The 18,522-nt window shown below is 41.5% G+C and overlaps 1 protein-coding gene across 5 annotated transcripts in view; it reads right to left on the bottom strand.

Annotated features, from left to right (window-relative positions):
• Positions 1–1,070: 1,070 nt before the first annotated feature.
• PFKFB4 (6-phosphofructo-2-kinase/fructose-2,6-biphosphatase 4) overlaps positions 1,071–18,522 on the bottom strand; it is an 82,575-nt gene continuing 65,123 nt past the window's right edge. For 2 of the 5 annotated variants that reach the window (XM_056858856.1, XM_056858824.1), the window contains exons 12-15: positions 18,048–18,110; positions 16,674–16,738; positions 9,848–9,939; positions 1,072–1,372 (exon numbers count right to left, since the gene is read on the bottom strand). In XM_056858856.1, coding sequence (XP_056714834.1) covers positions 9,880–9,939; positions 16,674–16,738; positions 18,048–18,110 — 188 coding nt within the window. In that variant the 3' untranslated portion in view covers positions 1,072–1,372; positions 9,848–9,879. Of the gene's footprint in view, positions 1,373–9,846; positions 9,940–16,673; positions 16,739–18,047; positions 18,111–18,522 lie in introns of those variants that run through there. The other 3 variants (XM_056858840.1, XM_056858832.1, XM_056858848.1) reach the window with 3 other exon arrangements.

The following is an 18,522-nucleotide window of genomic DNA, read 5'->3' as shown; positions in this document are numbered from 1 at the left end:
TGCACAAGTTCTATTCATTTCAGCAGAACATGCACAGATCATTTTTTCCAGTGGATTGTGTAGGATAAATATATTTCATCTATTCACACACAAGACTTGATTCTTCCAATGCAGGAGGATGTTTGAAAATCCTGCTGGAGGGCTCCATTTTTCCCTCATGCTTCATTTCCCTTTGGTCTCCAACACAAGTAATGCAGCAAGGCTGAAAGGAAGGTGTGAAGAACTACAGAATACCATATCCCTTCTTTGTGAGACTGGAGAACATTTCCCACATGAATGTGTGCATCTTGCCCTCTTCTGACAAGAGCCATGCATGGATAAAACTGGTATACTGAAGAATCCCTTTCATCCTACACATCCAATGTACTTTAATTTGCAAACAACCTCCATGTTGCCACATGTTAGTGCTAATCTACTATCAAAGTCTATCAGGTAATCACCTTTGGGTGAAGAACCATGACACAAAAAGACAAAAAAAATCAACATAATGCTAATAATTCACATGTACCTCTTATCAGGCTTGTTGTTTATTGTATGTTCTGCTCTATTAATGCTTTGTCAATCTTTGGAAATCTACACCAAATTCCCACTGTAGTCTATTGTCTTATTATGTGCTACATGTAATTATGAACCATATTCTCTCTGCTCATATGCATAATTGGAACCTGAGTTGGGGGTGGGTGTCTGTATAAATTTTTACTAGTAAGAAAGTAAAATAAAAACAATGTTTCGTGGCTTTTAAAATAATAAGCCAGCTCTCTACCAAACATGATTTTAAAAAATAATCCAATGAGGGAGAAGGTTGGAACATTTATAAAAGGTAGGAGTGCAGTGGTAAAAAAAATCTGCACAGGCTTCCAGTGAGACACCGAACAGCACCAAGTGGAGCCTTTAAATGTCTGAAAATGCAAAAGTTCAAAACAAGGAAGTTTGGAGCTTGGTGGTCTTTCACAGTAAGAACAAAAATATTCTAGGAGAACACTGACATTTAAAAGCTGAGACAGAACATTAAAAGTGACAACAGAATTTTATAACCTTTTTGATATCCACAGATAAAGAACAGCAGAGTAAAAATAACATATATTAATTTAAAAGCAATTTCATTCCATGTTCCATAAATACTTGGTACATTTCAATCTCTAATGCCAAGCCCACCTTCTCTCAAGGAAGGAAAACACATTCAAAGAGAGGAGTGTATGAATTTTTTTTCGTCGCTGCTTGGCTTTCTTGTAGGCTGTTTGTTCTTATGTCCCTGAGTTGTTTCCTTAAACACTGCTTCAGCAGTTTGGGACGGTGGTGTCGGTCAAGGGAGCTACAAATGATTTGGTACTGTCTTCAAGGCTTCCTCTCGTGAGCGGGTAATGCATACATTCTGAAAAGAAAAGAAAATATTTCAGCAAGCTGAACAATGACCCTCCATCTTTAAAAAATATGACCGAGGGTCAACCTGACCATGAAGCTTTCTGCAATCAGTATTCCTTATCAATACTAGATCATGAAATACTTATAAAAAACTAAGACCACAATCCTTTGCACACTTTCCTGAGAGTAAATTCCTTCTTTCATTCCAAGGAAAGAAGAGTAAGATTGGGCTGAATTAAAGGAGCAGCTCTGTTCTGTGTGTTTGTTCCAATGCTGATCTAGGAAGGTCTGCAACATATTCCTTCATCGTGGATACATTTCTTAATTGTGCCTTGGACATCCGATTAATTACGCTGTGAACCAGTTTATCAGAAATTAAAACTTGGACTCTTGCCCCAAGGCTGAAGACCAGTTTTTAAGGTTCATTTGGAACTACTAACATGAACCAAGTAGAACAGACAAAACATTCTGTTGACTACCCAATTTACCCAAATAAATGGCAAGGGTTTCCATTTCTACCAAGTAAACATAATGATACAAGCAGGGGACCTGCAAGAAACTCACAGAGAAAGAGTAATCCCGGTGGTAGCTGCACTCAACTGCTGCCCTGTTCACTTGCTCACGCGTCTGCCCTCTTCCCCCAATCTGCCTGACAGCTGCCGTTGTCACCCCACCCCAATATTCTTCCTTTCCTCCATCCTACTCACCTACAGAGTCGCCCTGGCAGAGGGGAAGGAGAGGCAACAGTGACTCCCCAGGGGAATCCCATCTTTCCCCTTCCCTGCATTAGGTGGCAGCAGCTCATGCTTCTGCACCTCCCCCCCACAAGACATTCACAGGGAGTAGGAATCTCACTTGGCTGCCCCCTCCCCACCATTCAAGAGGGTGTGATGGGGCAGTAGCAGCTGCCACTCTCTCCCCAGCCCTCCCCTGCCCATCTGCAGCCCCACCACCTCCTCTTCCTGTATAATCCAGGCTGTGTTGTAGCTGTCCTCCGCCTTCCCCATCTCCCAGACATGCCTGCCAGAGATGATGGCAGGCCAACGGATCCACATTGTTTGCACAAGCACAGACAATGCTGCTCTGTCTGGGGGGTATTAAAATCCCCCTTGGTTAAAACAAAAAAATCCGATTTTTCTGCAAACCTGGGAATCTCCAAATTTGTAGAAATATCTGTTATCTCATTACATAGCCTCAATTCACAAATTATCTGTAGATGGGGCCACCACCACCAGGTGGAGCCATGTGAGAATTAGATATGATGTGCGCCATGAAGAAGAAAGGGGAGGGGAGAGAGAAAACAAGAACACTCCTAGGACGAAATCTCAAGATCCACAAGATTGAATCTACATTTCCTCCACATTTTCTTTTACTCCAAGTGTTCTTTGTCAAGCACAAAAGTATGAGACACTGCTGCATCTCATCACAAAATAAGATATGTCATGACCCCATTTGGGATATCCAGCTAGCTAGTCATACCATAAACACAGTTATAAACTTCTAATTAAAGAGTTCCAGAAAGACAGGATGAAACACAGGCACATGCAACACATTTCAGTTCTTAGACATGTACACTTGCAAATTTCTCACTTGCCAACGGCAAACTATACTCTGCTGAGTTCTGTGGACTTACTGCTTTGATAAAATATGCATACGAAAATGTATGACGCTTAATTTCTGTTTATCTGTATTAACTGCAGCCTTCACCTGTCAGTATAAGCTATTAATCAGCACAGCTTTTAGTGTAGCAGCACTTTCACAGAATTAAGAAAATGTATTAAAACCAAGCATTAACTATAGTGCCAGCTGGCCAATACCCCTTCAGAGCTAGCCTCCACCAGGCCAGAGGGCCCTGATCTGCAAAAGCAGAGGACCACAAGATGGAGGGGGGGGTAGACCTCCACTACCACTAGCCCAATGGCTGCAGCTACCATTTGCCTTCATATATCAGTCTAGCATCTGGATTGGGGGAGGAAGAATCAAGCTGAATTCCTTAAGTGAGGGAGGTCAGACTTGACCCAGGAATCATCAGGGGCTGGTCCCTATGCTAAAAGGAAACACACAGGATGCCATGTGCTATAGGTCCTAGGACCAATCAGTGACACCGTACACAGCTGCTGTGAGATGAAGCTTCAGCCCCGTCGTCTGCAAGAACTACTTGGTTCAAATGGCAGCAATGCCACCCACATAAAATTCCTCTTGCATTCAAACAAAAGTTATCTGTAATTTATCCCTCTGACATACTCCTCACAACAAATGTGCACACTTACTGAAACTGCTCTTGGAACTTTTGAAACTATTCTATGTGCAACACCGGATAATCAGCTTTGGGGTCCACAACTTCAGTGTTTCCTTTGTAAGTCAAATCCTCCAAAAATGTATCCTAAGCAAATCTACCTAGCTCACCAAATACCATCAACTAACCAAACCTAGTTATACTTCAAAAACCTGAAACACCAATCCCCTGTACCAGAGACTACAATAGGCATTTTATATAGTATCATGCAAAACCTTTTCTGCTTATACAAGGTCTTACCAAGCCTTCCAATTTATGAACTATTTTTCACGCATCTGGCATAACAGCTGAAGAACAAAGTTATGTATCTCCCCATGCTAGACTGAGATATCCTACTGGTGAGTTGCCTAAGATGTCCAGTACACCTGGTTCTATACAGAGGAAATGCACAATTCTTTCTAGTCCTCGAGTTTCAACCTGGCCATAAGCCTGTACTCCACACTGGATCATAACAACAGAAGTCTTCCCCAGACTTCTAGCTTCAGTGTACATTTATAGTAGTACAGTAAGGTTTTAACATAGGGCAAGGGGCTGGGAGGATAAAAAGGCCCTGGAAAAGGCCCCTCCCAAAGGGAGGGAGGGAGAAAGAGCCAGCCCACCTTTCTGCTTGCCTTGAGCACAGCATTGGCAGGCTGGGTTATGTGCAGTTTCAGCAGGCCAAGCACTGTCCTTCTTACCACTGGGCTGGCCCAGTCCAGGACAGGCTGACAGCCCCCGCCCCCGAGGAAAGGTCCTGGTGGCCATAATGGCCAACCTGCCCATGTTTGAACATACCGCTATACAGCGGTCTAGAGATCTAAAATTAAATACTTTACAGCAAAAAAAAGAAATCAATAAAAGGAATTCAGCAGGATTTGGGGCAGACAACCAAAAAGTCGGAAGGAAGGAAGGAAGGAAGGAAGGAAGGAAGGAAGGAAGGAAGGAAGGAAGGAAGGAAGGAAGGAAGGAAGGAAGGAAGGAAGGAAGGAAGGAAGGAAGGAAGGATTCAAACAAGTAGTCAATGAACACATGAAGTTGCCTTATGAAGTGACCCAAACCAGCTGTCCATCAAGGTCAGCATTGTCTACTCCAGACTGGCAACTCTCCAGGATCTCAGGTTGAGGTCTGTCACATCATCTACAAATTAATCCTTTTTCAAAAAACTAGAGATTCTGGGGATTGAATATGGGACCTTCTCTATGTCAAGCAGATGCCCTAGCCATGGCCCCTCAACCACACACAACTGATAGACAACAGTAAAGTCTGGTACTGTTCAACAACCACCATAAAATTAGTACATTAAGAGCATATGACAACTGTCTTTCCAGATCCATCTAGGTCAGCATTTTGTCTTCACCAAGAGTCAGCCAGGTATCTCCCAAATCCTCATGAACAGGGCAATGTAGCAACACCACTGCATATCTACAGAACCTGGTAATCAGAGATATATGTAGCAACTGTGGCTGACAGACACTAATAAAGTTTTCTAAGGGACGTTTCCAGAAGTAGATTTTTACTTAAAGGCAAATTCACTTCGAAGACATCGACTACACAAGAATCAGAACAAATTGCCAATTCAGTGGTAGAACTTCTATATGTAGGGACGCTTTTTTGGAATGCTCATTGCATTTAAAAAAACAAACTCTCTGTAAGTAGAATATTAGCACACCAGGAAGCAGGGCTGGACTAGAACCTCTTTCCTTGAGATGCAAACCTGGTATCCAGAAGCAATTTTTTTAGACGAGGGGAGCATTAAAAAACAGCATCCTCCACATGAAACCTGAAATGCTACAGCATATTCAATCACATTCAGATTCTACCACTTAATTCTGCTGAACCAGCCAAACATAAACCTGTCCAAGCTACAGTCATCAGCGTCCCTTGAAGAAAGTTATGACAGCTAAATGATTGAACTGACAATGTGAATGGAGCCATAATTATCCTTGAGGAAGTTTGAATGGGTTTCCCCCCCCCCCCCATGTCTTGGGATGCTTCAGTATGACCCAGTCTGAGAATTCCTGCAGTTCGAGCAACATTAATTTCCCCATTATTTTTAGGAATCATTATGGCTGTCATTCACTTCACTGACCTCCAAAGGAAATAAATGTATTTTTGAAGGACATATGCAGTGACGTTTGTAGACCCCAAATACAAAATGACATGCCTGTCCTGCACCACTTGCTGCTGCCCCTGCCCCCATTCCTCTTTCTTTCCCCATTGCACATGCACAAAAGCACAAAAACGACAATGATTTCACAGGGACACCCAGTGGTCCAACTCCCCCCTTTTCCTGACGGTAACACTACAGCCTAGAAAAGGCCCTTAAAAAAATTAAAAGACGGTGATGGTGCATGGCAGAGAGCTGCCCCACATCGTACTGAAATCAGAGCTTAGCTCTACCTTTCCCCTTCCTGTAGCAGTTACAGGCTACATAGTAATGCATGTTCCACCTGGATCCACCCTGAAGTTTCCCTTTTGATTGAGAGAAAATGAGGGTTATTTTTTCCCTCCAGAGTAAAGGAGGGGCAGGAGCAAGATGATTCATGCATATATTGGGCACAATATCATCTGGGTGCTTTCCTTTATTGGGGGTGAACATAAGAAAGGCCCTGCTGGATCAGACCAAGGCCCATCAAGTCCAGCAGTCTGTTCACACAGTGGCCAACCAGGTGCCTCTAGGAAGCCACAAACAAGACGACTGCAGCAGCACCATCCTGCTGTGGGATGGAGTGGGATGGGTGGGATGGCTGTGGGATGGGTGGGGTGGAGTGGGCTTCCACTGTTTATGTGGTGAAAAATCCCTGCATGGAAAAACTATTATACATCTTCAGTGTTCATAATATATACTACAGTACTTACAATATCTCTTACCTTTACAGTGTTTTGTATTGCTGACAAAAAACACTATTGTATCTAAAATATTTGTTTTCAGTGGTATTCAGAACTTTCAAGTACAGAGGAGGACATACTCATTTTTAGAATATTGTTTCAGGAAGGTAACCATGTTGGTCTGACGTAGAAAAGCTACATTTGAGTCCCGTAGCACGGTAGAGATCAACAAGATTTCAGTAAGGCCTTTGATAAAGTTCCCCATGATCTTCTTGAAACAAAGCTAGTAAAATGTGGGCTGGACTCTGCTACTGTTAGGTGGATTGGTAACTGGTTGACCAACCGAACCCAAAGGGTGCTCATTAATGGCACAACTTCATCCTGGAGAGGAGTGACCAGTGGGGTGCCACAGGGGTCTGTCCTGGGACCAGTACTATTTAATATTTGTATAAATGACTTGGATGATGGAACAGAGAGCATGCTAATCAAATTTGCAGATGACACCAAGTTAGGAGGGGTAGTTAATACCCTGGAGGGTAGGGTCAGAGTTCAGAATGACCTTGATAGACTGGAGAGCTGGGCCATAAGCAATAAAATGGATTTCAATAGGGAGAAGTGTAAAGTACTTCACCTAGGCAGAAACAACATAAGGCAAAGGTACAGGATGGGAGAGAGTTGGCTTGACAACAGTACATGTGAAAGAGATCTGGGAGTCTTAGTGGACCACAAACTGAACATGAGTCAACAGTGTGATATGGCAGCTAAGAAGGCCAATGTAATTCTGGGCTGCATCAATAGGAGTACTGTGTCTAGATCAAGGGAAGTAATACTACCACTGTATTCTGCATTGGTCAGACCTCACTTGGAATACTGTGTCCAGTTTTGGGCTCCACAATTTAAGAAGGATGTTGACAAGTTGGAGCGTGTCCAGAGGAGGGCGACCAGAATGGTCCAAGGTCTGGAATCCATGCCCTATGAGGAGAGACTTAAGGAGTTGGGTTTGTTTAGTTTGGAGAAGAGAAGGTTGAGAGGAGACATGATAGCCATGTTTAAATATTTGAAGGGATGTCATGTTGATGAGGGAACTAGCTTGTTCTCTGTTGCTCCAGAGACTAGGACACGGAGTAATGGATTTAAACTAAGAGAAAAGCGATTCCACCTAAACATTAGGAAGAACTTTCTGACAGTGAGGGCTGTTTGACGGTGGAATGTGCTGCCTTGGAGGGTGGTGGAAGTCCCCGTCTTTGGAGGTCTTTAAGCAGAGGCTAGATGGCCATCTGTCGGGAGTGCTTTGATTGTGGGATCCTGCATGGCGCGGGGAGGGTTGGGGTCACTGGGGATGTGGGGGGAGGTAGTTGTTAATTTCCTGCATTGTGCAGGGGGTTGGACTAGATGACCCTGGTGGTCCCTTCCAACTCTATGATTCTAAGATTTTCGGGGTATGAGAAGAAGAAGAGTTGGTTTTTATATGCCAACTTTCTCTACCACTTAAGGAAGAATCAAACCGGCTTACAATCACCTTACCTTCCCCTCCCCACAACAGACACCCTTGTGAGGTAGGTGGGGCTGAGAGAGCTCTAATAGAGCTGTGACTAGCCCAAGGTCATCCAGCTGGCTTCGTATATAGGAGTGGGGAAGCCAACCTGGTTCACCAGATCAGCATCCACCGCTCATGTGGAGCAGGGAATCAAACCCAGTTCTCCAGATCAGAGTCCACCACTCCAAACCACCACTCTTAACCACTACACCACACTGGCTCTCTTTTTGAGATGAAGGGAGATGAAGGGTGATCATCAGATGAAAGGAGCTTTGATTCTCAAAAGCTTATGCCCGAAAATCTCTAAGGTCCTACTAGACTCAAATCTAGGACTTCGTTTTTTGAAAAATCAGTTTTCTTTTCTGGCGCCCGCCAAGTGTTTTTAGAAAATAGGTGGGGTCAGGTGGGCCTTTTGCCTAGCAAGGTTTCTGATTGGGCTGTGAAAATGTTTTAAAATGTTACTTTGGCAGCAGCTGTCAGCACAGCAGCCATTTTGTGGCCGGTTCTGCCTCCTGTGGCAACCATTTTGTGGTTGCACCCACCACACAGTGTCAGAATTCCAAAGGTTCCCCTGCTTGAAAAGGTTGGGGACCCATGGTTTAGGTTGCTTGACAATTGGTTATAATTTGGGATACATAAGGAAACAGTAGCTATATATTATTACAGCAACTGGGAGGGGCCGGGGCTCAGCGGCAGAGCATCTGCTTGGCATGCAGAAGGTCCCAGGTTCAATCCTCGGCATTTCCAGCTAAAGGGACTGGGCGAGTAGGTGATGTGAAAGACCTCCGCCTGAGACCCGGGAGAGCCGCTGCTGGTCTGAGTAGACAATACTGACTTTGATGGACCCAGGGTCTGATGCAGTATAAGGCAGCTTCATGTGTGTTCAACTTACTGATCCACCTTAGTGTGTGGGTCAGTTAAACCCCATCTTTACACTTGTAAAATTCTGGGCTCATCTAGAAGCACAGTACCACCATGTACACTATATTTTTTCTAAGTTTTCATTTTAAAAGCTCAGCAGGTTTCTAATATCTTGAAACTTAAAGGGTTTCCTGTAGGATGGACTCATTTGTATCAGGGACAAAATACATTTGATAAACGAATATATGTAATCCTATCCCTCCTCCCATTAGAGCAACAGCAGGTCAAGAGGGAAGAATTTAGAGTAGAAAAGCAGCAGGAAAGAAACTAAGTTCCTTAACTCTTTCCCCACCTGCCATTTCTTCACTCCACATCGCTTCCAGCAGCTTTTTCTCCTGGAGGAATTCAAAACAATGTTTGTTCTTGTATTAGTAATATTAGTAAGCAAAAAGCTGCTTCTATCTATATAGTTTCTAAGATCCTATCTTATGAGATGTGCTCCTAAAAGATTATCAATCACAAAAAAATTAGAGCACACAATTCCCCATAAAATACCCATTCTGAAAGGGTTAGTAGCTGCCATGTCTATATCACTGATGCTAGTTAATCAAGTTCTTCTAAATAAAACAGTCCAATCACTCCAGAGAAAAGGAAAAACAACACTTTTTCAAAGAAAATCACAAAAGACTGCACTTATCGTACATGTATCATCTAATACACTTCCAATGTTCACAGTACTTAAAGCAAGTCTTAGTAAACAAAACACATCAGTTTTAACATTAACAATCATCCATGGCATTACAATCAAATCACTCAGCCAATTAGTTCTATTTTGTGGGACATAACTGATTTGTCTCACAGGGTTTAATTATTTCCTAAAGCCCCATGTGCAACACAAAAGCGGAAATTATTTGTGGCTGGTTCCAAAGTGATTGGAATGATTGAAAGGAAACAAATTTAGTATAGTATGATGAAAACAGCACCACAGGTTTCATAGCTGATCAGGACACAGGATTCACTGGTGAGCGGGGACAGTTACAAGGGCTTCCTCGGGAGGTCTTGAAATGTCTACATTCTGTGTAATAATAAAAATACAGAGGAGAATATCATGTAGCATTACCAGCCAAATTTCCTGTACAAAGTACACAATTGCACCTGCTAAATTAACAAATACTAGCCAGTCATCCATCGCACCCTGCTTTTTAATAGGCTAGCAAATATGGAGAGCTAAATCCCACTCCTTGTAGAGCTAAAATCATAATTTTGTGGATCGTGAGCACAGAGAGCCAACTCACCCACATACACACACAGAAACTGCTTAGGTTTTAAAATACAAAACTAAGTTATTATATACAGATATATTTACCTATACTTTCCAGACACCATCAAATTGAACATGTGTGTTGAGGCAACAAACTCAGGTCATTTTTCTGTTATTATTATCAGCCCCTGTATAGCAGTACAGGTAGCAATGTTTTAGAATATTCTGGATTTTTTTATATTGAAGCTACAACGAGTCTTTGAAGACAGAATGGTTTTATTCTTTTAGACTGGATTAGTACATTCTGTGCTATAAAAACTACTAGAACCAAGTTAGCAAAATTACATTTTGAACTATTTCTAATGTTGCAGTCTAAACAAAATTGCACATACCAAGAGGCTCTGCAGAACTTTAAGTACTAAAAACCCTACTTTGTTTCCTTTCAGACTTCTAAAATTTCACCATTTGTGATTCAGAACCTTAGTCACAAAACTGCTGAAATGGGCGTAAATAAAGCTCAAAGACTTTCTATATTCTATATGCAATATCAAAATTCTGTACTTGCAAAGCAATCACACTGAATTCTGAAATACACATGCTTTTGCCACATCATTCCAAGGCAACCCAGGATCAGCAATCCATTTTTAAAGCACCTTAAGCATATTGGTAAGCTGCAGTACTGCAGTCCAAGCTCTGCTCACGACCTGAGTTCGATCCCACCGGAGGTTGGTTTCAGGTAGCCGACTCAAGGTCGACTCAGCCTTCCATCCTTCCGAGGTCGGTAAAGTGAACACCCAGCTTGCTGGGGGTAAAGGGAAGATGACTGGGGAAGGCACTGACAAACCACCCCGTAAACAAAGTCTACCTAGTAAACGTCGGGATGTGACATTACCCCATGGGTCAGGAATAACCTGGTGCTTGCACAGGGGACCTTTACCTTTTAAGCATATATTAGGCTTCTTTTAGACTGTCTTCATAGGCAGAATTGAGCTCCTTAAATCCCACTGACCTGACTAGGGTACATTATTTTATTAACTTTTAAAGATTCCATACAAAAAAACAGTGGCTTAATAGAGTCATACCGAGAGGGGAGGGAGGGGGCAGAGAGAAACAAAACTAATGCTCTAGAGGAATTCTGTTTGCTTTGTAGAAGATGCATTATATAACTATGTTCAACATAGTTCTATGAAAGGAAAGGAGAGCACAGCAGTTTATCATTAATAAAATGTCATGTAAGAATTAACAGGGTTAGTGCAGGAATGTTTCTCTGAGTTGTGTGAAGAGCAGAAAACTACTACTGAGAAAAAAAGGTTGCTATTCAGAGTTGAATATGTGCTAGGCCCAGCTGACTTTTTTTAGTATTGCCAAATTACTATGTAGTAGCTGTCATTTTCTACAGTTTCAGCTGCCCTAAGTTTAAAAGCAGTGTGTTCCATGTTTTGCTGTGGAAGGTGCAATAGATGGTTCGACAATTGCAAATTGTTCCAAGGAAACCAGCTAGTGACTTAGATCTCTAATACGTGTAAACAAAGCAAATGAAGAAATCCATTGCATATGCTCTGTAAAGGGCTGACAACTTTCTGTATGGACTACTTTGCTACCAGGCATATTCTTCTTTGTTTTATAAGAAGAATATTCACCTACCAATAACAAGCTGGCTATCAGTATAGTTAGGTTGCCAGGTGCCCGGTGGTGGCAGTCAAACCCCCGGCAATCCACCCCCTTGCCCGCCGACCAGCTGAGGGTCGGAGGGCAAACATGCACGAGCGTAGACACTGCGGCACTTCCGGGTGTAAATGCATTGCAAGGGGCCTTTTACCACTCAAACTCCTAGTTCGAGGAAAAAAATAGTAGAGAGAACTGGGCAATTGCGATTTTGGTAAAATAGAGGAAGGAGCTGTGCCTTTTACCGCTCAAACTAGGAGTTTGAGTGGTAAAAGGAACAGCTCCTTCCTCCTTCCTCTACTAGGAGTTTGAGTGGTGTAAAAGGCACAGTTCCTTCCTCTATTTTACCAACATCGCAATTGCCCAGTTCTCTCTACCATTTTTTCTTTTAAAAAAATTACATACCGTATATACTCGGGTATAAGCCGACCCGAGTATAAGCCGAGGTGCCTAATTTCGCCCCCAAAATGAGGAAAAATTAAGCACCCACGTATAAGCCGAGGGGGAAATGCACCCCCCCCCGCAGGCTTACCTGACCGGGCTCCAGGCGCGCAGGCAGGCAGTGGTGGCGGCAGGCCCCGCAGGGTCAGCTGGCAAGCGGGAGGACCAGACTGGGTGAGTGGCGGGGTGGGGGGTGCGGGAGGTGGGGGGGGAAGAAACCGCTGCTGCTGCGCAGAAGGCGCGATCAATCGCGCAAAAGGCGCAATCGGGTGGGGGTGGGGTGGAAGAAACCGCTGCCACCGCCGCGCAGAAGGCGCGATCGGGTGGGGTGGGTAAGAAGCCGCCACCGCCGCGGCGCAGAAGGCGTGATCGGGGGAGGGAGAAGGCGGGACAGCCCACCCATCAGCTGGCTGGCGGGAGCGCGCTGGGAGAGGGCCCGGCAGGCGAATTACCTTATTGACCCAAGTATAAGCCGAGGAGTTTTTTAAGCCAAAAATCATGGCTAAAAAACTCGGCTTATACTTGAGTATATACGGTAAATCTATGTGTGATGGTAGATACTTACTTGCAAGGCTGGCTAACATACCTATTGCAATAAAGTAATATACCTGAACCTGCTATCAAGAGCAGGATGGCATTTGTATAAATTAAATAAGGTTAATGTCTGTGGAATTTAAGGCAGTCCTCACTGTATATTTTTACTGTTTTTACTGCACTGTTCTCTACTTTTATACCCTAGCCTTTCCATTGTGTGCAATATAATGTTTCACAGGACTATTCCCCAGCCTTGTAATCCTGTTTTGCCTGTAGTATGTTGCGGTTTTCAGTGCATCGTTCCATAAATTTACTGGTTGTATTTACTATACTTTTCTTACTACATTGTTTCTAGTTGTACTATGCCTTGAGCCACAGCCAGAAAGGAAGACTATAAAAGAAGAAAACAAAGAAAAATAAATACAACACTAATTTATTTTCTGTTGTAGTAGAAAAGGGCAAGAGTCCAGTAGCACCTTAAAGACTAACAAAAATATTTTCTGTCAGAGTATGAGCTTTCGTGAGCCACAGCTCACTTCTTCAGATACAGCTAGAATGTGAATCCATCTGTCTTTAAGTAGAGGAGAGTGAATTCAGACAAGCATTAGTATGTAAATGTTAACAGTATGTAAATGTGAATAGCAGGCGTGATGGTATTAGGTGTGGTATGCAGAAGAGTCTGTGATGTCCAGGGGAGAGATGGGTGTGGAGAAATCAGCATTGGTAATAAGCCATGAATGCAAGGTCTTTATTCAGCCCAGGTAAATGCATTGACTTTAGTTTGAATATCAACTGTAATTCAGCAGTTTCTCTTTCCAATCTCCCTTTGAAATTCCTTTGTAAGAGAACTGCTACTCTTAAATCTGCAACAGAATGTCCTGGAAGGTTGAAATGTTCTCCCACTGGTTTTTTAATATTGTGGTTTCTGATGTCAGACTTATGTCCATTTAATCTTTGTCTAAGAGACTGACCTGTTTGTCCAATGTAGATTGTGGAAGGGCATGTGATGGCATAAATCACATTAGAAGATGAGCAGGAGTCTGAACCTGAGATAGTATGGCTGACATTGGTGGGTCCAGAGATGATGTTCCTAGAATCTATACGAGGGCAAAGTTGGCACCTTGGTTTGTTTCAGGCCTTGGTGCCAGAGTTATTTTCTGTTATTTTCTGTTGTTTGCCTCATATAAATCCCCAGTCTAAGTGAAGTAAAGTCGAAGTTCGGGCACATCAAAGTTTCATGCTATGTAACAAAACATGAAAAAATAGCAGCCTAGAGCAGGTAAAAGGGAAAATTCTGAGCTTCCACCTTGACCTGTCATGTAGTCATTTTGGGTGCCACGATCAAGGAAAAGGAAACAAGTTCCAGGGACACTCAATCATAAATGGCAGTTTTACTTACAAAGCGCAAAGATGTACATTTCTGCTGGCAAATTATCCAGACCTTTGAGCCACCACAGTAGCTCACAGAAATGGGTGCTAGGTCTGAAAATACAGTTTAATTTTGTCTTCAAGTTTTTGTTTTGCTACATGAAAGCATGAAGCTAGATTAGAACAATGGCAGGCATACAGGCAAAGGAGTCAGACAATCCAAACTAACATATACACTCTTTCTAAGACATACACCTTTAGCAAAAGAATGTTCCAAAATTCAACAAGTTTACCTACTTCTTCTACTCCCAGTATTTAAACAGGAAATAAACAGCTGGCAAACTAGTGGTGTAAGACTACCAACTACCCACCGACCAAATGGCAATGCATGTGCCACTTGTGAAATCCTGCTTGAGCAAAAGGAAAATGCAATTCCATTTTTAAAAGCCCAGTATAAAAACACTGTATTCAAACCCAACAGAGTGACTTCATGTAAGGAAAACATTTAGTTATGTGACTGTGCTACTAGCGGCACAACTGCCACAGAGCATCAGCTTTTAGGGCTTTCATAGAACACCTCATTCATTAACTGGTCGGTAGGAACCTGCATCATACATAACACTGCTGAACACTGAACATGAGGCTACTTCCCAAGAGATACCTATGGATGCAGGTTGTCACTGTTGTGGAGAGAAAGTGCCTTTTACCCAAGCTGGTTAAAATCATACTCTGAGTCATATATTGTGTTCTCAAAAAAAGGAGTTTCAATTATTTACCAAACACATTCAAATGACACTCATCTTAAGGCTTCACTGTAAGGAGAGAAAAAAATACCTCCGTTTTGTCAAAATGATGATAACTTCAAGCACACAAGTACCAAAGCCACAAAAATGACAAACTGACAATTTACTTTGTTACACACAGCACTGTCATCTGAACATTTAATACCTGCCACATCTTTCCTTTATAAGCAAACAACTTCCAATTCAGTTAAACATGTTTGTGTGCGGTTTCCCCTCAGGCCGTACAAAATAATGTTGTACTAGACTACTTTTCCTATGACATTTTTGAATGTTTTGTAGGATAATTTTCTCTATTTCAGTAATTATAAAAATGTTAATTTATGCAAATTCATGTTCAGAGATGTCTTTAAAAAAATGTAAACAGCAGCTATGAAATATCATTGGTTAGATTTAAAAAATGGAACATAAAACATTGTAGCAGGTTTTCATCCTGTACATATAATCTTTCCATTTGACAATTATTAATTTGGGCTGAAGTATAGCACACACTGAAACTAACGGAGATATATATTATTGGGTACAAAAGTACCCAGTCGGAGTACCTTCTGTGCTACTGACTGGCAATACTGGTTGTACTACTGCTACTACAGGAACTTCTCAATTAAATAACGGAAAGGCAACAAAAGCAAAGCCATCCAGTATATGAACAGCTGACATCTCTAGCAGATTCAGAAGCATGTGGTTTAATTTCCTAACACATGAGTAGCTGCTAGACACGGGGTACTCACATGGTCTTATTGGGGCACTCTAATCCCATTCCACAGCTACATGTATACTGCTGAGCCAAACAGTTCTGCCTCTTTAGCTAATATATAAGAGTATATGTGCAATATATGTGTTCAATACCCTGGCACTATCGCGGTGGGAAGGCAATATGCCAGTGGGAAGGCAAACCACGTGGGCATTTTCCCAAGGAATCAGCCATATGTTAAGTGTGGTTCTGCCAACTTATGTATTTTAATTGTTTTTATACTTCGTATTTTAAAAGCCTGTTTTAATGTTCTGGATTATTAACGATATTGAGGACCCTAAACTGGGTAGAAATGGTGCATTAAAATGTTTTAAAGAAACAAATTTAAATGCATGCTAGGGAAACATCTCATGTATTTATTTCCAAAATGAAGCACGCAACATGTATTTCAAAAACAAATAAAACACCCAAAAATGTATCTCGCTGAACCACCTGAGCACTGTTTGACATGTAGCTAACTTTGCTGAGAAGCAACGTCATTGGCAGCAATTAGTATATTGCAATAATGTCTTAAGTGGGCAAGAAACAGACAAGATGATCTAAAAATACGGGTAAGAAAAATCAGTGAAAGCAAAAAGATTGGAAATTGACCCAGCCAAAATGAGCAGTAAGCTTTATGGGGGAAGGTCAAAAGGTATTTTATATACAACACATTTTAAATTCTTACACAGCAAATTTGAAACTACTTTATTCTTAAAAGCATTTTGTCTATAATGGCCCTATATTTTGTTGTTGTCTGTATCCCTACTTTAAGCATCAAATGAAATGTTACACACATATACTCATACTGCAACACACACACACACCAAAAAAACAAACAAGCAGCTTTGGAAGAAGGTGACTGGAAACGGAGAAGCAGAGGTGGTGGAAGAAGTGGCACTTAGCAGAGGTGGAGAGGATTAGAAGATGACAACAGATGGTGGGGGGAAAGGTTTTCTCCCTGCAGAATTAAAAATGAATGTTAGCGAGGGGCAAGAGAGTCCTACCTGTGGTTTGTCTCTGTGCGTATTTACAGCTTCAACATTCAGAAATATAGATTCTACCTTGCAACCTGTAGATAGAAATGAACATTATAGGCACTTTAGTATAACATTTCAACAGACACCCACTATAAAAGATCAATTCTCATCTCTATCTCCATTAACATTGGAGATACACTGAAAAAATGGTGATTCACACTCTTCCGATAAATCAAGATCTTTCCAATTACATGGTAATTTATTCATCTTGGGGCCACAGGCTTTGTTATATGTAAGCTCTAAGGTTTTCTTCATACCCCTACTTTTAATTTAAAATTTACATAGTTGTAAATTTGAAAATACAATGTCAGCATATACTGAAGGACAGAAAGTTAATATCGTTGAAGTGATCATAACTATAGCCGGATATCTAAACACATTAAGTACATTTAAAAGTATCCTTAAAAAAAAAAACAGGTGACTCAAAAACAACTTGCTTTGCAAGTCATGGTTAATTTTGCACTTTAAGTGTCACTTCAGAGTACTTCTTAAAACTATGAACTTATATAAAATAACCATGTTATTATCATGGGGAAATATGGGTGTTTTGTCCTTCAGAACACTTTGGCCTTACAGAAAAATGATGGGGTGAACATTACAAATCTTTTATTTGAACCAACTAAGATGCAAACTTCTGAGTTATGTGTGTGCGTGCCATCAAGTCACAGCTGACTTACAGAAAACCCGTAGAGTTTTCAGGGTTTTCAAGGCAAGAGATGTTCAGAGGATTGCCATTGCCTGCCTCTGCGTGGGCAGTTTTGAGAGAACTGTGACTAGCCCAAAGTAACCCAGCAGGCTTCATGTGAAGGATTAGCGTCTGCCGCTCTTAACCACTACGCCACACTGGCATCAACAGGAGGGGGGCACCAATGGATATTGTAATATGACATCTACCAAGCATATTTCATTTCTGGTTTTACTTTAGACCACAGATGTGATAAAATAAATTGGAAAAGATGCTTAATTAGACCAAAACATGCCATGTGGTAATGTTTGAAGTTGTGACATGGCTGATAATATATTGAAGTAACTATAGAGTATGAAATATATTTTCATTAACTCAAATGCCTAGCCTGACCCATCCCGACCTCTAAGGGAGAGTTGGAACAAATACAATGTCATAACAACTAAAAGCAATATAAAGTATGGCACAGACATAACCAATTCCACTTGGATGTTTACTGACAAGCAACACTGTCACATGGTTTACAGATAACATTTTCCTCAATGAATCAGCAACAAATAACTAGGGGTGCAAATAACAGTAATTCACTACCTCACACTAGAAGTTAATGGAAGGGATCTGAGTTCTTTTACAGGGTAAAATTTTGAATAGCTTACCATAAGCCACTGGGGTTAGCTTTAAGACAGTATGCAGTGGGCACTTGAGATAAGGCAGTTGTTCTAAAGGGGAAAAGGCAAAATAAAATTGTCTGTTAACTACACAAATGAGCCTCTTTTGCCAAGTAACGGTAATTAAAAAGTCTACTGCCACAAAAGAATCAAAAAGCTGTGTGCATTCAAACTGAAGTATAGCTTTCTCCTTAAGCAGATAGGATTATGGGTCGGGAACGGGTCCTGAAAAGCACCACTTTATCTGCTAATTTAAAATTTATTATTTATTTATTCATTATTTATAGTTCACCTTTCTCACTGAGACTCAAGGTGGATTACACAGTGTAAGTGAATACAATCAAGATGATGGGACATTCAATAAACAACGCAATAGGGTTGCATTGAAAACAAGCAAAAATCTGAAAAACAGCCCATAAAAAGCATAAACATTTCAATATGACAGGCTAAATGATACAGAAAA

This window comes from Euleptes europaea, chromosome 1 (genome assembly GCF_029931775.1).
Source record: "Euleptes europaea isolate rEulEur1 chromosome 1, rEulEur1.hap1, whole genome shotgun sequence".
Taxonomy (NCBI): Eukaryota; Metazoa; Chordata; class Lepidosauria; order Squamata; family Sphaerodactylidae; genus Euleptes; species Euleptes europaea.
This window is presented reverse-complemented; position numbering and strand designations above follow the sequence as displayed.